At 36.4% G+C, this 27316-nt stretch overlaps 2 protein-coding genes across 3 annotated transcripts; one reads left to right on the forward strand and one right to left on the reverse strand.

Annotated features, from left to right (window-relative positions):
* Positions 1–1059: 1059 nt before the first annotated feature.
* On the reverse strand, positions 1060–20457 carry LOC132177446 (protein PHYLLO, chloroplastic). Of its 2 annotated transcripts, XM_059589774.1 has the most exons (28): positions 20204–20457; positions 19913–20122; positions 19543–19760; positions 18669–18786; positions 18390–18506; positions 17709–17810; positions 17131–17190; positions 16948–17016; positions 14365–14469; positions 14032–14226; positions 13456–13554; positions 12464–13027; positions 12019–12243; positions 11031–11333; positions 8431–8498; positions 7986–8144; positions 6488–6613; positions 6282–6395; positions 6077–6194; positions 5674–5829; positions 5251–5493; positions 4949–5116; positions 4638–4781; positions 3695–4156; positions 2840–3136; positions 2592–2749; positions 2376–2483; positions 1060–1821 (listed from the first exon to the last, which is right to left on the reverse strand). In XM_059589774.1, exons 1-28 carry the CDS (start codon positions 20351–20353, stop codon positions 1548–1550), a joined length of 5130 nt encoding a protein of 1709 aa, XP_059445757.1. In that variant the 5' UTR covers positions 20354–20457; the 3' UTR covers positions 1060–1547. The 2 variants fall into 2 exon arrangements, with proteins under 2 accessions (XP_059445757.1, XP_059445758.1); XM_059589775.1 differs by lacking the exons at positions 18390–18506; positions 18669–18786; positions 19543–19760; positions 19913–20122; positions 20204–20457 and adding an exon at positions 18161–18230 and having other exon boundaries at positions 1063–1821.
* Positions 20458–20873: 416 nt separating this feature from the next.
* Positions 20874–22130, forward strand: LOC132177447 (fe(2+) transport protein 1-like). The gene is made up of 3 exons (XM_059589776.1): positions 20874–21485; positions 21560–21709; positions 21825–22130. Exons 1-3 carry the CDS (start codon positions 20874–20876, stop codon positions 22128–22130), a joined length of 1068 nt encoding a protein of 355 aa, XP_059445759.1.
* The last annotated feature ends 5186 nt before the right edge of the window (positions 22131–27316 follow it).

The following is a 27316-nucleotide window of genomic DNA, read 5'->3' on the forward strand; positions in this document are numbered from 1 at the left end:
AGTTCTTTTCAAATCAAACATCAATTATTCTTCTTTGCATCTTTTCTTTGACATTTTTCATGGGTTTACTTTGAATTTTCCACCCCGTTGTCTGAGTTTAAGTGGTATTTTTGATATTTCCATATATCATTTTTTTTTTTTTTTTTTGACTTTGTCTTCGGCTGTATGAGAGAGTTGCCTGGATCTTTGAGGAAGGTATCTGATTCTGATGGGCCCTTTGAAAATCCAAGAACTTGAGAATTGCTCAGCCAACCAAACCACATAAAGAGAATTGCTTACCAAATTGGCCCGTTTTACAGTTTTTTCTCTTCCTCTTCAAACAACTTGTTGGGCAGCACCTGCAAAGCCCTTTGGAAACCGATGAATTGAAACCAACCCTACTTCTCTCTTTGCAACCTCATCCACTCCAATTCAACATACTACCCATTACTCCTTACAAGCAAATAACTGACTGACTACCCACGTGCCATACAAACTAGACTAATTATTAGGGCATATTTGTTATTACTGAAAATGAACAAAAGTTAAAATATGATCATTATTTCTATTCATTAGTTTTGTTGTCCACTGTTTGGTATAGTGAATTTTTTGGTGAATAGAATTATATTGTAATCGAATTTTCTAAAACATTCTTATAATACAATTCTAAATTGGTATTTTGTGCTTCTATTATTTATATGTAAAAACATTGAAACTTGCTTATTTACTAATATAACACCTAAGAAAATAGAACACAATTTTTTAGACTTGATCAACCGAGTTTGCACTAAATGGTTGATTCAAACAAATTTGACTCAGAATTGAATGATTTGACTTGCATTGAATGCGAGCCATGATGACTCAGTTGACCTAGTCACAACCCTGATCGACTGACATGTGGGCTTGAGCCAGATCAAAAAGCCCTAGTTGAACAAAACCAGACCTAGGTTGGCTAAGCACTGTAACACCAACTTAAAACTCTAAATAGAGCCTCAAGTCGGTGCAAATATTGTTCAAAAGCTTTTCTCTCTCTAGAATCTATGAAAGCGTGAGGGAAGGTTCTTGAGTGTATTGTTGACAAGTCACTACTAACTAATTAAATTCACAAGTCATTTTTAGTTTAATCATTCCACAATTTATGAACTACCACCTCAGTTTGTAAGAAGATTTGTGGTAAAAGATGTTACACTCCTAGCAGCACTCTTTCGTGAAAAATCTCAAAATAGCAAATTAGATATACCCGCCACAGACTCCATCAGATTGGTATGAGAATTTATCAGCGGAGTAATCTAATTTTCTATACCACTTGAATATTCGCATGGTTTTCAAGGGCCTCTTCTCAGGAGTACTACGATACTTGATTAGAAGCGGCAACTGGCGAGTGTAAAGGCCTCCCATGCGGAATTAACTCCTAGTGGGTGTACACTGCAAAAGGAAATTTTTCCTGAAGAAAATTCTCAATATTAGTGCCTGTCATAGTAACGTCCCATGGCTGATACTGTTGGATTATCATCAGCTGACATTTTGCATCTTACTATTAAAAGGTTACAGCTCTCTATAGGATTTCTTTAGATTGAAAATGAACTCGTTTCCAGCTTCGTCAAAAATTGTCTCAATGCACTGATTATAGGGAGAGGGTTCTCCAGATGAGCAGCATGGCCACAGTTGGGAATCTCAACCATCTCATGTATCTTATTCTCATTCCATAAGTCATCTGCACTCTTGAAGCCATGGCAAGCTTCATAAAACATTTCTTGAGCAATTGTCTTGAACTTTGTATCCTTCTCCCCATAAATGAGCATAAGGGGCGTTCTGCAATGCTTCAAGTCTTCCCACAATGGCCTATAATGCAGAGAAAAAAGAAAATAAAACTTCAAAATAAAACTTGTTTTTGAAAGTAGTGTATGAAACTCCTAAAATTACATAGAGAATGTATGTTCTATAGAGCATAGACAAACGATGAAGGCAGCAGCATTAGCTTGTTTAGTTGTACTGGGTCCCCTATCTTCAGATGGCCATATCTCAGTCAAAAGGCTCAGCTAAACGTACCATAACATGCAATGGGAAAGGTGCCTAGAGTAAAGGAACGAGCCAATTACCAACATCCTTTAACACCCCTACAAGCACTTAATAATGTTAAGTATTGCATTGCATAGATGGCCCAGCAAAAAACTCGACTTGAAATTATGCTTTTTTGAATCCTCCCAATTTTAAAATTTCAGAAACTGGTTTTCCATTTCCATAAAATTCTGGCAAGATATGCAAATATCGAAGGTGCTGAAGACATTTAAAGATCCTTTGTGCTCCCATCGTTTTAATGATGGGGAAAAAAAAAAAAAAACTTAAGAAGCTGATACTTTAGATGAGGAAAATTTTAGAACTCAAGATAAGCTTACAGCTGCCTCCCAACGCTCGAGTCAGACAGAGCTTTTGCAAGATTCCACACATCATCATGCTGCAAGCGGCTGGTGACTATTTGATTGAAGTGGGGATGGCCTCTTAAGCTGTTCAAATGCAGAATTTATTAGACAATTAATAGGCCAGGAATCATGAGTCTAATGAAGGGAATCACAGAAGCTAGACAATCTGAAAGAGAAAAACCAAGAAATCACCTCTTCCACAGATCTCCAGCATACCAGGAGTCCACAAAGAGTTGTAAGCCATGAGCAACAAGGGAACGTGCTCTGGAATCATCTTTAGCCCTACGAACTTTTCTTGCTACTTTATCTTTTAAACCAGGGCTTCCAGCTATTATAACAGCTCCTTTGATCTTCATGATAAATATTCATTTCTATTAACCACATGAGAATAAATGTGAAGCTCAAAATGATGATCAAAATCTCAAACATCACCGTTGTACCTTATCACTAAATCTCAGGGCCATGTGTAGTGCAATTCTTGCTCCCATCGAGTATCCCACACAAATAACTTTCCCAGGAGTAATTTGATTAATCATTTTATATATTATGTCTGCAACTACCTCAATGGAAAAACTTGGTGGCGCGGTATCCTTAGCACCATGGTTTTGTATCTTTGATCCCCCATGACAAGGAAGATCAATTGAAATACATCTAGCTGATCCTGAGATGGCTTTCATAATAGAAATCCAGTCTTCACCAGTCCCAAGAAATCCATGAAGAAATAAAACTATATTATCCTGCAACAGCTAAATCATGGTGGAGTGAGCATGCAATAAAGGAACACAACTATGGGTATATACATCAGTCTCAACAAGCAATGACTGCAGAAAATGCAAAGAGTCATTAATAAGTAAAATTATTGTCATGGAAATTGTCCAACTACCACGCAAAATAAATAACATATACACACAGTAAAACAATAATTTGACCTCCACACCTCAAAACTGAAGATGCCAGGCAACTTTGTTATCAGTAGTTCATCCCTCATGTTCATAGAGTGCATTTCATTTGAGGTTTTCGAAGTCAACTAAAAGAGGCCAAGTTTTGGTAAACCTATTCCTGCTGTTGATACAATTTTGCTAACAAACCACTATTAACTATGCATTAATAAACCAATCAACTTTTCTTGGCAGAAGAAACTGATTACAAAATTATGGTTCCATGTCTTGCTGTTTCCAGTAACTGTAGTGATTATGATCCCAAAGAATGAGAGAGCATCTAGGTACATTAAGTTGTCGAAAGACGAAAAGAGAAAAGGGATAAGTACAGGAATGATGTAAAATTCTTCTACTTACACTGGTTCTTTGTCCAACCTCACGAACTTTGAAGAAACAAAAGTAATCCTTCGTATCTATATTCAGTTCGTATATACTAACTTGCTCCCCAGTAAACTTTCTACAAATAACGTTGTCGTTAATTTGAAATTTCTGCAGAACTCGATTAGCATCAGCAACAGAAGCTTCTACGAAACCACTATATGGATCACGACCAATCCTGAGAGGATCAGTTGTAACATCTTCTTCAAGCCAACGGTATGTTCCTAGGCCATGGGCTATAGATGGGACCAGTTCACTTTTCATAGCTTTGCATATGTCTGCATTCTGCAGCTCAAGATAGCAAGAAAATTGAATGTATGCTGACAAACCTAGGCCACTTTCAAAAGCAGCACTGACAACAGCCATCTTTCCCTGGTGTTGTGCCCAGCGTGCAAGCAATGCTGCATTTTCAAATCCACCAATGACACTTGGTTTGATAACCTGAAACGACCAGTATAACAAATCTAAATCAGGATAACACTAACATAATATTTAAAGATGATCTTTTGGTAATTGAGAGTTTTTTTCTGCACTTCCTCTAATATATAAGGTTCCCCCAGCCCTCCCCCCTTGCTTTGGTTATGGTTTTGTTCCTAGAACAACTTTCTTCAGAAACAAATTAACAGTTAAGTATTGGCACACAATAGTACTTGCAGGCAATGTCTTGCATTGCTGGCAGCGAACGTGTAAGAGCTAGGCCAATCTAAAAAGACCTCACTAATAAATGACCCCCAAAGATAGTCCTAGTTGAGTACAGTTACCATTAATCCTTAATAGCAAGGTAGGTATGTCAATCTTGTTGTCAATCTCGTCATCTATAAATTAAATAAACAGGTATATTGCAGTGTAACTTATCACCAGTGAAAAGCATGAAACCAACTCCAACACAAGCTTATAATAATGAAAATTCACTGCCACTTACAACAGCAACTATTCCTGGGTGAGCATACTTCGCAACTTTTTCAAGAGTATTTTCCTGAATATTGCCAATCGTTTCATCCAGAGCTACAGGCAAGCCACTTTCTTCACAGAACTTAATGATATCATTGTCATCCTGAACAGGTTCCTGGTATAAAGGACAATAGTAAGCTAAACAATTACTTGACGAGAAACACCAGATGACTACCAAAGGAGATCTATGTACAATTAGATCTAGTCAAGGATACCAAATATTATCCATTCCTTAGGAAACACAACAGGTAGAATAGTAATAGTCATGGATAAAGAGTATACCTCAATGTACTGCAGGTCACAATCCTTTACTAAAGAGCTAAATTGTATAGCTTCTTCAAAGGTCCAGCTACAATTTGCATCTGCCCGGAGATCTATCTGGCGTCCAACCCTCTTTCTTACTTCTTGTATTACAGCGGCATCGTCTATGAGGTTCCCCCGACGTGCCACCTGTACTGGGAATAGTTGTTAAACTAACTAACATTACCAATACAACCAAGCCTTTAAAAACATCAGCTGCATCAACAACAGCGGCATGTCAAACAAACATTAAGAAGCCTAATTTACCAGCATGTTTGACTTACTTTTAGCTTTATTGCAGTAAATCCTTCTTCAACAAGAGTCGTAGCAGCATAAGCTACTTCTGAAGGAGTTCCATTGGAATCAATAAGGCCACAAATCTTAACTTTTGATGACCTTTCAGATTTATTTCCCTCATCAATCTGGGGCTGTAGTATGTTTAATAAACTGGAACTTTGTCTGGCTGCTATGACATTAAGAATGGCCATTTCCAAGCCACATCTGACGCTAGGAAAGATTGAAGATGGCTGCATAACCATGAAATCAATTATTGCATAAAATTACTTCATTAAAAATGAGTGACGAAAATATATAACTAACAACAAAAGAAAACATAACTATTGAAAACTTTTTATTTTTGTTCTTTTTAAGAATTTTATTCACTGGCAATATTGATATTATACTTGCAGAATAAGGATAGGACTTACCGGGACTCCCAAGTTGTTCCATATCCAAGAAGAAAATGAGCCCCTTAGTAGAGGAAGGAAGCAACTAATCGTGGCTCCTTTTATAACATGAAGAATAAACCTGAGTTGCTGTTCAACATCAAGCAGGTTTTCTCTGTGGATTTCAAAAGGTGCCACCTGTTTAATAACAGCAATGCATGATCAAATAATTTTTGAGATCTTGAGGGATGACTGGGGGGGGGGGGGGGCAATGATATTAAAGATAAAAGAGAAGAGCAAATTCAAAATTAAAGAGAGAGAAGAGAAGAAGAATATGAAAAACATGCAAACATGTGACATTATGCCCGCTTGTTCCATGAAGGGTTATATCTTAATTCAAAGTGAATATAGTGGATGAAGAGAGCAAACATCTTCTAGAGCTAACCTCACCAAGCCCGACACTCCCATCTTCAAGATATAAAGACAAAATATAACCTTCTCTATAAAACTTGCTACGGTGTTGATCAACTGTAGTCATAGTAGGCGGTGCACGTAGTGGGATTCTGTCGCAAAGAAAATTTTGAAGATTTACACCAAATTCCTCAAATTTGAAAGGAGATTACGTTTCATTATGTAATTGAAATACCCACCTAAACAGTGAGTAATCCATTCCATGGATCTTGCAAACAGAATCTTGATCAGAAAGTCTCAAGAGGATGCTTAAAGCATCATTTGCTGCTTGGCTTGTGAATTGTCCCAAAATTCTGAGATGCAAGGCACAGTATGTCAGCAGACATTGACAAGACTAGGGGCTAAGACACAGATTAATCGAAGCAGAGCATTGGAACCTAACAACCTGTGGAAGGTGGCATTGGCATCAATGGAGCTCTCAACTTCAATTACACAATCCATCTCATCATATAGAGATATCAATAAAGCATCTTGAAGCTCCACCTTTGTCTGCACTAGTAAATGCTTGACACTGCACATTCAGAGCTTCTAAAGTAATTACAGCACGAATTGATTCACAAATACAGCTGATTCATATGTTATAAGCATACCAAGTTGCAAAATTAAGCTCTTTTCACAATTAAAGATGTTTTCTGTGGTTCTCTCATTCACAAATAATTCTTAGACAAAGAAAAAAACAGCTATAAAAATGTCGTTGTAGTCATTTTCACAATATGTAATGAATAAAGATGTTGCCTTAAGGAGAAAATTCATTTTTCTGACCCTCAAGATTAGTCGGTAATTGTCTAGGAGGGAGACAGCTTATGCTAAATCTTCAAAGACCTATTACTGATTTTAGAGTTTCGTTGAATTCTTGCAACTTTCACCACTTCTAATTAACAATTTTGTAGTTGGGTAGAACCCCCTCTTTTGGCACCTTTCAATATCACTTTAGCACAATGGATATATTGAGCCCCAGGTCATATACAATTGAATGCAACAAATTTTACAAATTACTAGATGATTATGGGGTTTCAATTAAGGCACTAGAGTTAGTTAATTATCTCATATTTAAAATTGTAATAGTAACTACCACATTAAAGAACATATAAAGAAAAAAATGGTGCAGCAATTGGAGACAGAAGTATGTCATAGATGTAAGAGCATTCACATCCGGCTCAACAAAATAGCAAAAATGCTATTTTGTTGAGCCAAGTACCAAAAAACGCATCCCATCCGGCTCAACAAAGGGGTTATCAAATTGTTGAGCAGTTACAGTGCTAAACAAGTTTGCTGAGCACTGTAGCTCAACAATGTATATCATATATTAATAAAAAATTCCTTCTTTTATCTTTTCTCTAATAAAAACTATTTTATCATCTCTCTTCTATAAAATGAAAAACCAGCCTTCTTCTTCTCCCTCTCTCTTCCAGCATTATTTAAGAACCTTTATTGTTAAGAACTTGCTATTGAATGCTTTATTTTAGAACAATATGATGGTTAATAAGAAAATTGGTATTAAATGCTTCATTTTTTTCTTCTTAAATATGACGATTAGAAAAAATACAAAATTTTAAAAAATATGACCATTAGGAAAATAATTTTTTTTTTAAAAAAAATATGATCATTAAGAAAAGACAAATTTTAAAAAATATGACTGTTAGGAAATGACAATTTAAAAAATATGATTGTTGAAGAAAGAATATTTAAATGGAATAATGAAAGTGAATAGCTAAAATGCTGAGCCGGATGTAAGTACTTTAAAAAAGTTGATGGTTAAAATAGAAAAAAGTGATATTTTGGCTAAATTTAGCTAAAATTTTGCTGAGTCGGATGTGAATGCTCTAATCAGTCAAAAAAGATAGAACAAATTAAATATGGTAACTATCTGTCTAGGTTTATACCCATGTGCTGCACACAGCCTGCGGATCGAAACACTATGAGAGGTGTAAAAGTATTGCTTCAGGATACTTGGTTCAGTTTTCTCTGCAATAGGAAGGAGGCTGAAGATCGCACCACCATGATTGTTTATTACGACTACTGTCATTGGTTTCCGTGATTTCCTTCAAGCATGTCAAAAAATTTTAAATATTAGAGAAACAAGTTTTGGTATCAAAAGAACAGATGAAACATTAATTGTAAATCAGTTACAATAAAAAAATGTTTAGAAAATATAAATCAAGCAGCTGGTTTGGTAAGGGAATGTAATTACCAATATCATGTAACATGTATGAAACAGGATACTAAGAAATTAGAGAAGCAAAAAGAAAAAAAGAAAATGAAAATGAAAATGGAATGCATTAACATAATATGACACAAGCCCGCAAAATTAAAAGAGAAATTTCCCACCTTTGATTCAAAATTGCCAAGCCATTTGTATCATGGAGGAAAGAAACATCTCCCATCACACAAAGTACCTGAATATAAGTATAGAAACATGAATCAAAATAATGTCTAAATTGGAATTATAAGAAATATAGAAGAAAAGGGAAAGAAAAAAAAAAAGGAACAAGATCAACTTATACTGATGGCAGGTAGCTATTGCAAAAATGAAAGGAGAAAGTTCCTCATTAATTTTATCACCAGCAGAGGAAATAGCCCCTGTAGAAACTTGTTTCTTTACAAAGCAATTCTACGTTGGGCAACTTCCTATCATCTTATATTTACAACATGAAAACGAACATAGAATCAGGATACATATATGATGGGTTACTAAACATCTGAAACTCATGATAATGAGGTCATGAGAAGTCCTTTCATGATCAGTGATTACACCACCAACTGTCAACCAAATTAGGTGACTTACGGAATCTTACTAAACAACATTAAAACAAACTTGAATTACTCTTCTGCAATTTATTGCAATACTGGTAAAATTACACTATGATAATAAAATTATCAGGACATACTGACCGAAACAGTTCCAGTTAAAGTCAAATGTACCAAAAATCATCTCCTTGTAATAATATCAACAATCCAATCAAATTCCATGGACAGAATAAGGTCTTTAAGACTGTATCACTGCAACAGAATAATTAATTATATTTCTTGTTGATCTCAGTAGAAACAAAAACATAATCAGATGAATCATGGCACAAGACTCGATTGTTTTTCTATCTCTTTCATAATAGGTCATTTGGTCTGTCTGCTTTCTCTCCCCCTCTCTGTTCATTTAGAAATAGTTTTTGTTCTGATGGATAAGTGCCAAAATAAAGACTGACAGAAATAGAAATGAAGGTATTAGTTTTCAAGGTTGGAGTGGCACCAATTAAGGATACAATGAGGGAGAGTCACCTCAAGTGGTTTTGCTACAACAACAAATGCCTAGAAATGCACAGATATGAGAAGAGTGACATTACCAAAGTTGGAGTGAAAATGGGCTAAAAAGAGGCCACAATGCTGTGGGTGGAATTACGGATGAAGGACATGCTAATTAAAGATGTAATAGAGTAATTGATCTTAACAAAGAAAAATGATTCATGTAGCACACCCAAAAAGTTGGGATAAAGGTCTAATTGTGCCGAGTTGTTGAATCATTTTTTTATAAGTAAATTCAATCTTAATAAAAGGTGCAAAGGGGGGCGAAATCCAAGTACACAAAAAGTACATGAAAGGGGCATACAATTAAGGAGATGAGGAAAGAACACAAATCTAGAAATTTTAGAAAATTGGAAAGATGAGAATTGTTGAAAACACCATAGCTTTTAACTCTACCACCGTTCTCTCACAATCTTCAAAATTTCTAGTATTGCAGTATCTCCAAATGCACCACATCAAACAAAGAGGAATCATCCTCCATACGTCTATACAACGGTGGCTACCAAATTGGCCCCTTGATGCTGGACAATCAACAGAGAACAAGAAGCAATAAGAAGAGAGAAGAGAACGGGAAAGAGGAGGAAGAAGAAGAAGAAGAAGAAGAAGAAGAAGAAGAGGGAAAGAGAGAAGAAAAAATAGGAGGAAGAAGACAAACAGTCTTTCATTTTTTTATTTTATTCATCAAAAACAGCTAACAACAATACAAAATTAGGTTTAATAACATATGACCCAACTAAATTAACATATAACACCCCCAAAGTCTGAAAAAATAAAATAACTGAACAATAAAATGTGACATAATCAAAAGTGCCAAAAATAAAAATATCCAGTTCTCAATCACCTAGCCACAAAGTAATAAGGCTGGGCCGTCCTTCAATGTTGGGGTTCAAATACACATGTAATCAGTGGCCTATATCCGGTGTCCACACCACCCTCCAACTAGCTAACAACACCACCGTTCAAGCATGACCCACTCTACCCTGAAACGACTGAACACCGAACCCACAAATCTCTAACTACATCACAATGGAGTGAGTGGTTGAATCATACAGACATGGAACTTGGAGGTTGTGAATGATCTAGCTATCAATAAATCAATTTCTCATTATACTTAAAAATAAAAATAAAAAACAAAACAAAAAACAAATTTCCATACATTGATTGAACTTGGGTAAGAGAATGTCGATGGCAATACTCAAAAGGATAATAAAAAACAAAAAGAGCAATCATATGTTTAACTGTAGCTTATGGATGGCTCATACGAGAAGAGAAAGCAAATAATGACAAACATTGGAAAATAGCTACTGCTTTACAAAAGAAAGGCAATTTAAATGTAACAACCCCTCCAAAAAATAAAAACACCATTCACAATTGGCATAGACTACACAAACTTCTACCTGGCTTCAAGGGGGGAAAAATAAAAGTTTTAAGAAACTTGATACCAACAAAAAGAAATATAAATGACAGCATGAAAATCTCTGTCAAAAATCCCATCAACAGCTTGTACGCAGCATCAGAAAATTCCTCTAACTGAAGAATAGCAGCAGTACCCAGGACTATTAACTCATAAAATAGTTCAATTTAGAAAGAAAAAAAAAAAAAAAAAAACAAAACAAATATTGAGAACTTACACGTCTGTTGCAACCCACGGCATAGCCAACAGCTGTGCTGAGCAACCCATCAATACCACTAGCTCCCCTATTCCCAGCCACCCGTATCCAGCGATATGGTAGTTCTGAGTTCAACATTGTAGCTGCAATACTATGAATACCTTCTGACCAATTAAGTCCATACATATCCAAATCGCGTATTGCCATGCTATTCCCAGCAAAAAGAGCAGACTTGTATGATAGTGTTTCTGAAATTACTTGCGCAGCTTCAGGTTCAGTCAATGAGTATTTGGTGTTAATTTGGAACGATATCTCCCATGCAACCTAAAATAAAGTGCAAGTAAACTCAAAAGAAACAAATAAATGTGAAAAAAAATATCAAAAAGCAGTATGTAGTTACAACATGAGCATCAATCAATAATCAAGGAAACAATTTTAACCACCTGCAAGTACAATAAGCCATGCATATTACACTAAGCAAAAACATTAAGTTCATTGCAACACCACCTGTATAATGGGTGAAACCTTAAAAAACAAGGACAAGAGCTACTGTTTAGTACTCTTTCTACATAGAAGAGAAAACAGCAAAGCAAGTGAGCTACTATAAAATTCTCCCTTCAGGAAAAAAGCAACAATTCTAAAGCCCAAAATTATGTCCTTAAATGAATCAGGAACACTGGTGACGTCCTAAATTGAATTCAAGAGCATGCAATCAATCTCAAACAACCAAGGAAGCAATAATACACTCTGCATACAGAAGATTAGCCAATAGCAAACTTTAGAGAATACAACAAAAGGCCCAAACATAAGTATAGCACATCATACTCGTTCACAGCTAATTCCAGCTGTTTAGTAGGGCTTAAGTTGGCACCAGCCAACTTGGAGCACCAAAAATATCCATCTCTATGACAAGGATTTTGCCACAGAAACATGCTAAACTGGAAGAAAAAACAACATAAATACAGAGCAGCAAATAGTATTTAGAGCCTCGTTGCTTGGGATCAATTACCACCATATTCAGTAATTGTAGAAAGGAGCTCCACTTCCTATTCTTTTTTGGAGAGCTAGCTTTAAGTAAACAATCGGCAAATTCAACAATGCCACTTTGAATCCTATGAGTTACAATGTGTGAAGGATCGTGACGACATGGATGCTTGTCAACCATGATATATGAGCATGGAAAGCACTTCTCAAGCATCTGAGAAATACGCTTGCTTGTTATCCTACTCCCAATCTGTATGCAGTTCAAAGTAAGGCAATCAACAAGATGAAAAACTTATGACAAACTATAAATTGGCATAGATAGCATAACCTTCCTGTGCACAACATAGGGCCTCAATCAAGTTTTTATTCTCAATAGCTTCAATCAAGATGAGTCAGATGTCTACAGGAGTTAGCAAGAACTAACACTGAAGGTAATAAAAATTAGCCAAAAGAAAAAGGTGAAATTATACCTGAATAATCACATCAGCCTGCAACCAGACCCTAACAGAATCTGAAAGCAGAGCATGATCAAGATGATCAATAAACATAAAATTCTCTTCAAGTTCAGGAAAAGCCACAAGCTTTCTCAATCGTAACCCTGACAAGATGTCAGGTACAGTAGGCCACTGCAGGTGTTTAGCCAATAGAAAAGCAGTCCATATGTCATCCTCTGTATGGACTGCACCAATAAGTAGAAGCCCATTCTTAGCCTTCTGAATAACATTTAGAACCTGTGTCATTTGTCCATGAGTATCAGTACGTGTATGAGAATGCTGTACTTGAATATATTTAGTAAATGGTTCTGCGTTTGACATCCAAAAGTCTAATCCCTTCAAGCAGCTTGGCACCCACTTGCTTGGACTATTTTCTAGTGGCTCCCTAAAAGGGCAGTTGATATGAACAGGGCCACGAGGTGAAGAGGTTGCCCAATGTACAGCAGAGTCAAGGGTGGTAAGTAACACCCGTGCAGGAATCTGATCAGTGGCTGCAGGAAGACCGAAGAAAAACCTCACAAAAGAACCAAAATGGTTCACCTAATATACAAATTCAAAAAAATGATTCATGAGTATGCTAAAAAAAAATACTTGGACATAGTCTCATTGCAGCAATTAATCCATGATCCATGCAGGTATACCCTGATAGAAAATCAGATTTTCAAATCGCTTCATTAAGTTAAGACTTCTAAGACAAATGAAGCTGTGCAGAAAGATAAAGTTTATACAAGATATAATATCAAAGACTGTACATTCATGGTGAAACAACCCAAAATCCAGCATCAGCAGCCCAGATTATCAACACGATGAAATATATAATCATTCTGTCTTTCTTGTATAAATGATATGTCAACACACACCCACAACCATATATCTATTTAAAACAGTTAGTTTCATGAAGGGTATAATGTGTTGCAATAAAAGAAAACTGGAAAACGCAATAATGGACTGACTTGATTGTTTCATACCTGATTAATTGCTTGATTTGCTCCAACATCCTGCAACTCTGCAGGACGATCTGCAGTGAGCAACAAAAGCGGTACAAAATCTTGACTAGCCTCCACAACCTGTACATTCTCACTAATGTATTATTGTAAATAGACAAAACTAAGCTTCATACGTATGTGTAAAATCCAAGTTTCAAGAAAAACATAAATGAAGAATGAAAACTAAAGTAGAATAATGGTAGAATAAGAAAAACAGGGACTGTGACTGATGATCAAAGCGGGCCATAAGTAAAAAGATTTTGCAGACTAATACTTTGTGGTTGAAGTTCTGTACCACTATAGCGGATTCACAAGATTAAACCCCCCAAAATCAAAATAGTTTTTTTGATAAGTAATTGAAATATCATTAAAAATGCAAAGTACAACCCAGGTACACAGAAAGTATACAAGATAAATGCCTATCTAGAAGGAGAAAAAAGAACAAGAAAACATTCCACCAAAATCAAAATAGTAAATTCTAATTTATGTCATAGTCGATAAATTTTCATTTGCAGCTAATAGATGGAGTCCATATCATAAATATTCAATAAAACTCACAGCAGGAAGAAGATTTGAAACTGCAGTGCCTGATGATGTTATGACTACTGCTGGGTTCTGAGATCCTCTTGCATAACCAACAGCATGGAATGCAAGTGAGCGCTCATCATAACATACAATGCATGTTATTAGGGGATGAGTGGAAGCAGCAACAGCAAGGGGGGATGATCTCGATCCCGGAGCTACACAAAAATACTACAATGAAGAATAAATAAGAGGCATGTACATTAATAGAAAGAGAACATATTTATTTATTTATTTGATGACGAGGAACCCTTTCAAGGCAAGGCCACTTTGGGAGAAAGAAAACAGATTTATAATAATTAATCTCACCGTTAGACCAAGTCGAGAGCATTCTTCAATTATAAGGGATGCCCAAACAGTGTTGATGTTGGCACAATCTTGTGTAGAGTAACACATTTGACTGGTATGATCCAACTGATAGTAGAAAGAGACATAGAACATGAACAATCTTCACACCAAGTTTGTTCCTTCTACAATTGTTACGCTACAACCTCAATATAATTAACATAAAAAGCTTGATAACAATCACCAAAGACATACACTACTAGACCAATTGTGTAATATAGAATTAATAAGGTGAAAAAGCAACCTTCTTAAAGGAGAATATTTTTATAGACAATATTAAACTCTCCAACCCTCCCTGCTGCAAGGGTTGGTTATGATAATGAAAGGAATTTCACATTTCCATATTTCAGGTCCAACTGATGCCATTTAAAAATAAAAATATAAAAAAGAATAATTGCATAAAATTCTGTCAATTTGAATTAATAAGTGAATAATGTTCATTCAGGAGACTTGTCTTTACTAACTACTAGAACTAACTATCCACAGGATCTTATCGAACTAATTGAAGTCAACTAATCATTCTTGATAACCAGTTCAGCCCCACAAAAGCAATTATCTTCACCTCTAGGAGGTTGATATCACTTCTTACAAAATCCTCTACTCATTTTTGGCAGTCCTCCCCAAAATTAGAACTTCAACTCCCATATTCTCTTGCACACTGCTATTCATTATTTTCTTTTTCTTTTTCTTTTCTGGAGTTGCAAAAGGCTAAATAAATCACAAAAAGTAATTGCTTTTCTTTGACCATCTTTGACAATCTCAGTGTATGTCACTGCTTACCATTATTATGACTATGATCCAATAGTGGTAAGCAATAGAACATTAATTGAGACCATGTATGTTACTGCTTACCATTATTATGACTATGATCCAATGGTCTTGATTAATGTTCTATTGCTTACCACTATTATGTTTTCAAGTCTTATCTCAACATCCACAGACCATGTCTACTTACCCTTGTGAAAATTTCATTTCTTGACAGCTAACATTATTTGCTATACAATGTGATAGTAGGTGCATACACAGGCTAAAAAGAGTAGGAAACCAATCAATTCATGCTTGTATTGGTTGAAGATGATGGTTCAAGCTGGAGCTACACCCATGTTTCTGTTGACTTTGACAAAGTTTCGCTAGAGTTAAGTTAGTTAATCAAGCTGGTTCCAGAAACTAGGCCTTGTGTCAGACCACACTGAACTGAAACCAAACTTTTCACGAGCTTTAGAAAAAGCTTCTCAAGTCTGCTACTCTGTCCCTAGACAAGACTAAAAAACCACCAAAATTACTAAACCGCACCATGCAAATCTGCTCTTAAAATTACTTTTTTCTTCTTCTTAATCCTCTTCATTAATCTTTCAATTGATAATACTTCCACAATTCATAAGACAGGGATGAACTGTTTTCATAACCCAGCTTAGTAGGGGATATCCAAGCTCGATCATTTAGCAACTCAGCAAGGACTCCAACCTGAAAGTCAGCTAGCTTAGTTGTTGCAGTGAGTGATTTTGATAAACTAAGCTTATAATATTTGTGACCGGCATGTTTTTACACCATCCTCAAAAAAAAAATCAGAACAGAGGCAAGAACGATATACCCACATTAGCTTGATGAATTAAATATTCGTGGTCTTATTCCTACTCCATACCTCATCTATATGGAAACTTAGGTCAAGGGATTGCTCTTATGTGCCTCCTTTTCTTTCTTTGTTCTTCTTCTTATTGTGTTTGGTAATCAAAATGTTTCTAATATCAGCATCAGTTGGCGTATTAATATGTCCCTGATCATGCATATAAGCCTGTCTCTTGCATGTTCATAAATGGGTGAAAATTTTAACCTCACAATGGGCCTTACATCATCACCATCACTGTAAATAATAATAATAATAATAACAAATTACTCCCCAACAAACAACAGAAGCTCAAAGGTCCCATCTAAGTTTTTTGCAAAATTTAGTGATTACTCATGTCTGGTACTCCAATACACATTATGCTGCACAAGTTTGAAGACTACTGGCAAAATGACATAAATCCAAATATCTTTCTTCTTTTTTTTTTTCTTTTTTTTTTTTTTTCTTTTTTATGTTGGAAAACCTCTCCAAGGCAGGGCCCTTCAGACCCACCTCTGCAGAGTAAACCCCAGTCCCATGCACAACACCCTCGGAAGTTTCCCTACACGGAACTGGTTAAATCGCCGACTTTCACTAGAGGGTGTAGCCCCAAGAGATTGTTTGCACCCATGAGGTGTTAAACCTTGGACCTTGAAAGGAGCAAACCTTAAGACCAAGGTCTCCACCACTTGGGCCAACCCCTTGGGGTTACATAAATCCAAATATCTTAGTTACATAAAAACACAAACTGTTGTACTTAATTCATCTTGCATATGCACAAGCAAACTTGAGAAAATGCCACATAATTCTTTAGTTTTCTTCTCACTCCAAGTATATGGCATTTGACCATGGCCGCTTATGCATCCACTTTTCACTGTTGGTGGACAACCAAGATGCTTAGAAAGATATGCTTTTCTGTGTTTACTGACAAAATATTACCATACCATGTTACTGGCAACAGCAGTGGTTGGTGAAAGCTTGATGCAGAATTGGCAAGAAGATGGAGCCTCTTTCTGCAATATAATACCAGTGTCACAATGATGCAATAATTATGAGCCCAACCTCACTTTGATAAATTGAGAGTAAAAAAATATAAAGGACAAAATTTACCAGGAAAAAGAGGATACCAGTTCCATGACGTCAGATGTCACTTCTCTCCCTCCTTGCGAAAGAAGGTTAATGTAAACCTACAAAATCATCTTGCTCACTGATAAAACACTGACTTAATCAACTCAACTGGACATCCTTTACTGAACTCCAGCTAATTCAATTCTTTTTTAAAAATTAAAAAAAAAAAAAAAAAAAACTCAAAGCAAAGAACTTTCAGAAAACTGAAAAGTATTCCATATTTTTCATATTTATAGTTCAAAGGTTAACTTAGCAATAGTACAAACAAAGCAACCACACAGTAGCCAAAGAGTTAAGTGATGATTGAATGATTTGTCCATGGTTGTCAACAAAAGAGAGGAGATTCACCAGCATCAAAGCATACAGACAAGTCTAAATTTACATATTACAAAAATTGTTCTAAATATTGGATACATTTGGTACGTAACCTAGAATACAAGAAACTATGAATACCAAAAAACCAGAGGCTTGGAGAAAAAGTAATATATATTTGTCGCCAGCAGACCAACGTTGGCATTTCACCCAAAAATGAATCACTGAATAGTAGAATTTATCTAAAAAAAATTAAAATCCATACCATCGAAAGAGTTTCATCCTCCACCACATTGAGCTTTCCAAGAGTATATCTCATGTCTTTGGAGTGCCATTTCTCAGTAGCAGGCCAAGAATAACAGCTGGCCTGAACAGGAAAAATCAAAGTAGAGATGTTATATGAGAAAGTAGTAAAATACAATTTTTTAGGACCACTTCTTGGAATAAAATTCTTCAACTAGATTCCCCCCTCCAAAAAAAAAAAATTGCAATCTTCTTCTAGCTTAAAATTAGGATAGGATTTTTATGCAAATATGAAAAGCGCTTAAACATAAAATACTGTGTGAGGAATCAAGTGAGAGAAGAAGTTCCAGACTAATAGTTAGAAAAAAAAAATTATAAGTATTACAAAATAATTATAAAATAGCAATCTCATCCAAAATTGCTAAATGCGAATATTAGCAATGAATGGTATGGGAAAAAAAATGCAGTACGTACAGCCTAGACATCAAGGTGGCCTCCAAGCAGGTCAGGAAATCACTGAAAAGCCAATGTCAAAGGACTTCGACACGGTTCTTTACTTTTTACCTAAAAACTCGGCTTTAGGTAAATATTGCACTCAGACTGAAAGTCCCCAAACCAATAGCAAAATATAACAAATCAACCAAATATGAAAAGCAGGGAATTATGGAACAAGAGCATTAAGGGAAATAAGAACCTAGAATACCTGTTTGAGAGATAACTCATAAGAGCAAACAGCTTCTTCAAATGAACAAAGGGAAGAATCACTCCAAGCCAGTGTTGCTGCTAAAGTAGAAACACCTTCATACTCATGTAATTCAATCTGCTAAAATCATAATGTTAATATTTTTAAAGCTTACACATTGGTGCTACCGCATTATCTTCTAATCTTAGAGGATGATAATAAGCATGAAAACAAGGGGAAGAAAAAAGGCAGGCACCACATAGTTCTATTAATACATATGCAAACAAATACAAATTTTACCTGAGGAATGAAAAAGTAAGAAGAACCAGCCTCATGTACCATGCAAGATGACTCCATGTTGAAATTAATATCCATAAAACCATAAGCCATTATAGAGGTTGAATCAATTGACAGATACCTGCAGAGAAACTATACATACATTCTTTAGTTGATCGGAAGAAAGCCAAAATTCATCTTAATTCATAGGAAGGAAACAAAACAAAACAAAAAAAAAAAAAAAAAAGGAAAAAGACAACGAAGAATGGCAGAACATATTGTAATACTTATATTAATTTTGGATAATGGAGCATCACTCCATCATAATTCATAAATGAATCACATTATGTAGACAGTACAGTGAGTACACCCATAAGGTTTAAGCTCATGGCCATATATTAGAACCGCTCATTATATTCAACTTCACCACTCTAATCTAATTAATACCAAGACAACTAACTTCTGAATAACAAAATGAAATCCAGATTTTGACCAACATATGCAATGTGGGGTGGGAGCTTTGCTGGGACGGTAACAGCTAATAAAAGGAATTACTTTCAAGTACTTTAGTACTGTTAGTGCAATGAAGTAACCAGTAACTAACGGCAAGTAGTAGCTTAATTTGGGGTGTTTGCTGTTGCACAGACTTTTAGATATGAAATAGCTGTTAATCCAAAAAAAAAAAAAAAAAAAAATGCTTATGCAAAACTGTTATTGCATCTATTTTAAATGCAAATAACACAATCACCTATCAGTAACCAATGAAACGAAGAAGTTCTAATGAGTCACAGGTCATTCTAAATGAAGGTTTAAAATGCATAGAGAAACATTTGATCTAAATGCTAGCATGCCCCCGTTAATTTTAGAAGAGCCACAAATGAGAGAAAACGAAATCAACCTTTTGGTCGAACTAAGCTCTCCTGAAGTAAAAGAAGAACAATTCGTGAAGTAAATTGCGGCACCAATTCCAAAAACTCCAGAGCTTTCATTCAAGTAGAGTGATTTATACGTTGGATTGTCCGTATTCTTAGAAAGGAAAAAGAGAGGATACACTGACGACTCCGCCGGTTGACAGCAAAACCAGTTCAAAGCTTTTGGACTGGGAGGCACAGGCACCTGCAGATTCACAGTCATATTGCATTATCCGTAGAAGACAGAAACTTGTACAACTTGCCGTATTTCAAGTTCTTAATACAATGTCACTCTAATTCACCAATCATTGTGTATTGCTATTTTGCTCTATCTTAAATGCTGCAACAGATATGTACCTGAAACCTGAAGATTCCACAGGCGGAAGAAGGAGGATCCATCTTCATCTTCTCAACGGCCTCTGTGATCCTCTGCAGCCCCTGCTCAAGCGTCAACGCCGGAGACAGGGTACGCGTAATGCACGTCTCGAACACCAAATCTCCATCCTCAGTTCCCGCGAATTCCCCGATTTCAACTACCGGACCGTCCACTCTCACCGCCTCAACAACCTAAGAACCAGAGACAAACTGTTAGTATAACAACTGCGAAGCGAGGCGGCGTGGCAATGAGGCAAGGAGACTCGGAAGGACCTTGGGATTGGGGAGCCGGAGCAGGTGGAAGCGAGGGAAATTTCGGCTGAGAAATGTGAGAGTTGGCGGTGGCAGTACGCGCGGTAAAGACCGTTTGGAGCGGAAGTGGAGTTCTGAGAATGGGAGAGAGGGGGCTCGAGCGAGTGACATTTTTTATTTTTAGGAGTTCATTTGCCGCTGGCTATGAAGAGAGAGAGAAAGGAAGGTTGCGTTTGTTTAAGCGAATGTGGAGAGGCGGAGGAGGAGAGTGGGAAGGCGGGGAACGGTTTCCAAGGTGAAAGGATAAGAAAACACAGACGCTGATGGGTTGTTCAAAAATGCCATGTCACCTAAAACACACCTGTTGAGGACACGTCAGACTGATGCTACCAAAAGCAGCTGGAGTCAAACTGTGTGGGCCACCAGCCGGCACACGCCCTGCGCAAGCCTTCCTCTTCCAATTCCACGATATAAAATTACCCTCATCTATGAACAAAATGACCACGCGGATGCGAACAAACTGAAGATATGCTGCGCTCTCGTTCAGGGCAATATAGACATTTAGTATCACAGCGTAGAACAATCCTAAAACCATGCAAAGAGAATCCCAACAAGCCAGTGAAGCCACCCCCTCCATGACTCATATATATAGGAGTTCTGTTCAGTACTCAGTTACACACTCACCATAGCCATGGCCGCCCATATGAAGCTCCAACCATTCCCTATCATTCTACTCCTCCTCGTCTCCTTCACAGTACAGGCTTTTTCCGAATCGGAATCCAAAGCGCCGCCGCAATGTCAATCAGAGTCAGTTGGAGGATGCCACGACAAGGCCGAGGCTCTAAAACTAAAAATCATCGCCATATTTTCCATACTAGTCACTAGCATGATCGGCGTTTGCCTGCCACTATTTTCGCGTTCTATTCCGGCTCTTCAACCCGACCGGGATCTATTCGTGCTGGTTAAAGCATTCGCTTCTGGCGTCATACTCGCGACCGGGTACATGCACGTGTTGCCGGATTCTTTCGACGACTTGAGATCGGAGTGCTTGCCAGAAACGCCTTGGAGAAAGTTCCCGTTCTCGACTTTCGTGGCAATGCTAGCGGCTGTGTTGACTCTTATGGTGGATTCAGTTGCACTGAGCTACTACAAGAAACGTTATGCTAAAGCTGCTATTGCAGCTGGCGAGAAAGCGAAAAATGGGACCGTGGAGTTGGGAACTGTTGGGCACGGTCACGTTATGAGTGAGGAGGTGCTCACCGAAAAGGGCACAGCGTTGCTGCGTTATCGTGTTGTAGCTCAGGTACCCAGATTGAATTTTCTGTTTCATTTAATTTGATTCATAGCTAGATTGGAAATACTAATTAATTAGTGCAGGTACTAGAACTGGGGATTGTAGTGCACTCTGTAGTGATTGGTTTGTCAATGGGGGCATCCGGCAATCCATGCACAATCAGACCGCTCGTTGTTGCCATCTGCTTCCATCAACTCTTCGAAGGAATGGGTCTAGGCGGATGCATACTACAGGTGATCATGAACAATGAACAATGAACATCCCTCTCTCAATTCTTTAACTTTTAATGACATAATGGTATTATGGGTTTTATTTTATTTTATTTTATAATTTAAATTCTATGGGCAGGCTGAATATGGAACGAGGATGAAGGCAATTCTGGTGTTCTTCTTCTCGATCACAACTCCATTTGGGATCGCGCTTGGGATTGCTTTGTCAAATGTATACACCGAAAACAGTCCATCTGCTCTAATCGTGGAGGGAGTGCTAAACGCTGCGTCTGCGGGGCTTCTGAATTATATGGCATTGGTGGACCTCTTGGCAGCTGACTTTATGGGACCAAAGCTCCAAGGAAGTTTGAAGCTCCAAATGTGGGCATGTTCTGCAGTATTACTAGGCGCTGGAGGCATGTCCTTGATGGCAAAATGGGCATAATTAAAGAGGCCAGATTCTCACTAGCTAGTACCCCAACATTTTTTGGTCAAACAGCTTTATTAAGCTGTCGTTTAAATTCTTGTTTTTAGGCCTTTTCGCTAGAAAATTTATTTTTGATCAAGTCACTTAAATAAGGTAGCATGCACTTCCAATACTGTAACACATGATTTGGTCTTAGGTTACAAGTTGATTTTTAATGCAACACTTTTCCTTTTTTGAAGTATTATTGATGCCATGCATCAATCTTACTGATCACAGGAACCAGTTCTTTTAAGAGATGGTAAAATTTTGGCTAAGAATTACATGTCTGCTGCAGATGGTATAAATTTACAATTTCGTAGTGGTTTTTTACTCTGTTTAGGTTGGTGTGAGATAGAGAAATAGGCAAATCAACTTTGTTTAGGTTGGTGTGAGATAGAGAAATAGGCAAATCAACTCTGTTTAGGTTGCTATCATTCAGTTATATACAATCAAGATTTGATCGGTGCCTCTCTAAGGTGCCCCATTTAGCAAGCCCATTTGAACATGGACTTTAAAAGCCAATATCATGGACAGCAATATATATAGGGCTTGCCCGTATTCTTGAGGATTGCAAACAGCAGACAATTACAAGTAAATTTGTAATTATTCTTGAGTACAAGACACTATCCTAGTCACTTCCTACTTTTACCAGAACCAGAACAATCACCAAACCTTAAAGGCTTGCCAATATGTTTTTTTGTTTTTTTGATGAATGAAATTCTAGTAACAACAAACAAGGAATACAACACACTCCAGCCCCTGATTCTAAACAGAGCATCAACCTATACAACTCTCAAATTCTACCGGCAACATCATGTGTGTGTTAGAGTATATTTGAATGAGGATTATATTATTTTTTTTATAAATATTAGATTAGCCTAACTTTAAGGATTTGATTAAGATTATATTTCATGTGTAAGCTCTATTAATAGAGTCTCTTGTATTGTAAACTCACCAAAGAAATATGAACAAAATGTAAACATTAATTGTGTTATAGTATATTTGAATGATCATAAAGTTAGAATTTGATGAGAATTATATTATCTTTGATGAATTTTAGATTAGCCTAACTTTAAGATCATTCAAATATACTCTAGCAAACTGCTTTACACCCCTTCACCCAACCGACACCATCAACCATTAATACAAAGTATTCTGAGAGATTCCCCACTTGCTACCTATAGCTACTACATTCTCATCATTTTCCTTAAATTTCCCCTTCCAATAACTCTGTTTCTTACCTCCCAACCAATCTTCTGCAACATTTCATCCTCTGAATTAATTTTATTACCATGCTTGACATCATTTTTTTGTCTCCAAATGTTATAAACTATTGCACCTCAAGCCGACTTGCATACCCTAGCTCTTAAGCTCTTACTCCTCCAGTCCATAATCCCTTTGCCTATCATTTCCTCCAAACCAGTGGGTAGTTCAGGCAGAAGGCATTTATTCATCACTTCCCTCCAAAGTCTTTTACTAAAGCCACAATCAAAGAACAAATATTTTACCTCACCTTTAAACCCCCACTGCCATTCTATCGCCTGTTACATTCTGTACTTGCATACATGCATCTGTACTTGGCTCCACCCATGATACATGCATCTGCCATCTGTACTTTGTTCAACAAAGGGCATTCACCATAATTACACATATGGCTTAGATGCATGCGGGTACTTTGTTCAACAAAGGGCATTCACCATAATTACACATATGGCTCAGATGCATGCGGTGATTTCACTGAAGAATTACTGGTTCTGCTATTAGCTCCTGGAAAAATTATGCTGCAGATGTATTTTGCTGTTTTACATAGTGGTGAGTCTGACAATAATGTTCATTAATAACCTTTCACAATAACAAATGACTACTTTTTCTTAAATTATGTCTCATGTTTATCAATTGATTGCTACCTAAAAACATCACCAGAATGAGGACAGCATATTGGTGTGAGTATTAGCATTACTTTCTCTAACTCACCATGTTTTTCACATGATTAAGACAATCCAATTGCTTTTCTCTTCCTCTCTCTCTCTCTCTCTCTCTCTCCCTTTTACAAAGTTGTGTATGGGCCACACATTCATAACTCATAAGACTAGCTACAAGTTAAAAAAGCTTTGGTAGAACTAAAGACAAACCACATAATATGTGGTGATCCTAAGTTCCATAGGTAATTGTCCCATTCGAAATAGGGAAGACAATAGGCCCCACAGGGCCGGCTCTCCTAATTTATAAAAGGTCTCCAAAAAAAGGTATGTTTAAAATCTCAAAATATTCTAAACTACAGCATGGCTTGCTTTTTTTTTTTCCTTTTTTTTCTGATATTTTTTTCATCACTTCTAATTTTTTTTCTTCTTGGCTATATATATATATATATATTACACTTAATTACTATCATACACTATTGATTTTGGTTGTTCGTTGTTATGAGTTCCGATCACATATCATCATCATACCGTTGATTTTAGTACACAACTAATTAAATTATAATTACTATTGACCATCTTCCAAGAAAGATCAAATGGATTAACCATATTATTTATTAAGAATAATATATCAACAAAACTTTAACATGGGAGAATTTAACTAGCTAGTAATTTTATATTTCAAAAAGCTAAAGGCCTGGTTTTTAAGTCAACTTTTTAAAGTTTCATATAAAAATCTATTATATTAACATTTTAAAATTAAAAATACCTCATTTTAGCTTTTTGCCTGATGCCTCTCCCTCAATTTTCATTTCGACCCTTCAGCCTAGGTGCCCCTAGATGCAATCAAAGGGACACTCATTGCCACTAAAGACCTTAAAAAAGCTTTGGCTTTATTGAGTGGCTTTCGTTTGCCCTCTGAATTACCACTTTGTACTCCTTTGATATTTTTTCTAAGAGGGTTAGGCGTCTAAAATTCAGGGCCTTATTTTTTGGATCTTGCACAGACCACTTTGTCAATCCACAATACATCTACAAAATAATTCCCAAATGACATTTCATTGAGGAAGAAAAAAAAAAACGAGTTATATCAGCAAATTCACCTAATAGGATTTTACCTTTCTACATATGTTACCACTCAAAAAGCATTTTCTTTTACCTTTTGCATTGCTTGATTGCTTCAATAGTAACAAAACCACAAAAGATGCAAGTAGAAGTGGTGGAAGTACTTTGAGTCATCTTCAAAGTCACTTCCGTATACGAAATCACCTAAAATATATTAAGCACTTCTAATGTCGTAAACAAGAATATTCTTACGATATCATATTATTTGAAACGAGAAACTCGTGGGTTTTTAAAAAATTATAATTTGAAAACGTAAAAAAAAATTGTATTTTGAAACTGTGGACGCTGAGTGCATTTTTAAAAACACACAATTTTAAAAAATAAGCTATAATTTTACAAAACGCTTAACTGTGTTTTTGAAAATCATAAACCCAAAAGGATATATATGCTAATGGAGACACCAAGAGATTTGAAGTTGATGGGCTTACGTACGCCACTTTAATTTCTAGTTATGTTCAAAGTTGAGGATGATAACCAAAAGCATTGTATATTAATTTTCACATCATGCCGGCCGGTGTCGAGTTTATGCTTATGCATTTGGTGTCATTATTAGCTAATTGGCTAAGAGCGCTTGTGGTTCTCTATGCTTGGAGAGTCCTCTTAATCATTCCTTTGGAAATACAAAATAATATATGAATATGATTTGCCCATATCCACCTCTTAAGCTCATACTTTTTCAAATAAAGGGTGAAAACCAGATTAATTAATACCCGAAAAGAGCTTAAGTTTTTTTTTTTTTTTTTTTTTTTTCAAATGTGAAAGAGATTGATCCACCATGGCACGTCTACTGGTCGCAGGGTTTTTGCAATGAACTGTAGCTTTTGGGATTTGTACTAGGAAGCATATGATTCTGGTTTCTGACCATATATTTTGAAATATCCTATCAGCAACCAACGGCTGCTATGATTACTCATGGAGACCCCTGCAGCTTGACACTTGGCATGTAAAAATAGTGGGCTAGCACTATAAACAAAACCTAATTAATTAACGTAAGCAGGAAGAAAGAGAGATATGCACCAACCCACCAGTAGTATTATAAGACGACCCAGAAGGCACAAACACAGACGACACGACAACAATTGCCTGGAGAAGATTTGGAGAATATATTAATAGGAAAACAAAGAAGGGATTTGATTTGATTTGAATTGTTAAGGAGAAGAGAAAAGATGCAGAAGAAGAGGGTGATGGTGATGGTGATGGTGATGAAGATGATGAGCTTATCCTGTTTGAACCAATCACAGACGAAGGAATTTGGAGGAGGAAGAAAGAAAAAGGTGGGGGGTGTGGGTTGTTAGTGGGGGTGGGAAAGTGGAGACAATGCATTTATGGTACAGGAGATCGATGGTATAACCAAAATAAAAATTGGAAGCCCATGATGGGGAAACCTAAAAGGGGCTTGAAAACAGATGATGAGGCAGGTCTCATGGAATTTTCAAGAGACTGTGTCTAGTTCTGACACGTGGAATGACAAAACTGATAATTATAAGTAATTGGTCCAGTAATTATTATAAATATATATCTGGGATCGATTCTTATAGAGAAAAAAGTAGAGAATTTTTTTTTAATTTTTCTGTCTCTTTCTTGGATCACTTGTTTTGTTCTTTGATCTGACGATCGATTTATATACATATGTATAGTAAAATATAATGATTTAATGAAAGTTGATAATTCAGCATTTTAATTTTAATTTGTTATGATTAAAATATAATATATCTTTCTTTAAAAAAAAAAATAGTACAAAACCATATTAATATGATGAATACATATATTATATTGTATTGTATAGTTAATAAGTTATAGTTCCACTATATATATATATATATCCATGACAACAACTCCAACGGATGGTACTTCCAGGCTCCAGCAATTAATTTGTCATGCACTGCGGCAATCCCGCTCTGTTTGGTGAGCATTGTTACTCTAGTCAAATGATCTATTTCGCAATAGATTGTCTTTGGTGTGAACGTTGCATAAAATAAGGGTTTTGTGCAATCTACTTAGAGTTTGACACATCATTATTAAAAGTAAATTGCAAAAAAAATATATGTAAGCAAAATACTGGATTATTTCACTCACACCATTTGAGCCACCGGACTCCTCCACCTGCTACCAACGCCGCCT

Source organism: Corylus avellana, chromosome ca4, assembly GCF_901000735.1.
Source record: "Corylus avellana chromosome ca4, CavTom2PMs-1.0".
Taxonomy (NCBI): domain Eukaryota; kingdom Viridiplantae; phylum Streptophyta; class Magnoliopsida; order Fagales; family Betulaceae; genus Corylus; species Corylus avellana.

Coding starts and splice junctions, on each gene's coding strand:
- LOC132177446 (XM_059589774.1), bottom strand. CDS start 20,353: ATGTCACTCGCTCGAGCCCCCTCTCTCCCATTCTCAGAACTCCACTTC. Junction 13,555..14,031: donor TTTCAAATCTTCTTCCTGCT/GTGAGTTTTATT, acceptor GAGAATGTACAG/GTTGTGGAGGCTAGTCAAGA. Junction 13,028..13,455: donor CAAATCAAGCAATTAATCAG/GTATGAAACAAT, acceptor TTTGTATATTAG/GTGAACCATTTTGGTTCTTT.
- LOC132177447 (XM_059589776.1), top strand. CDS start 20,874: ATGGCCGCCCATATGAAGCTCCAACCATTCCCTATCATTCTACTCCTC. Junction 21,486..21,559: donor GTTATCGTGTTGTAGCTCAG/GTACCCAGATTG, acceptor TAATTAGTGCAG/GTACTAGAACTGGGGATTGT. Junction 21,710..21,824: donor TAGGCGGATGCATACTACAG/GTGATCATGAAC, acceptor TTCTATGGGCAG/GCTGAATATGGAACGAGGAT.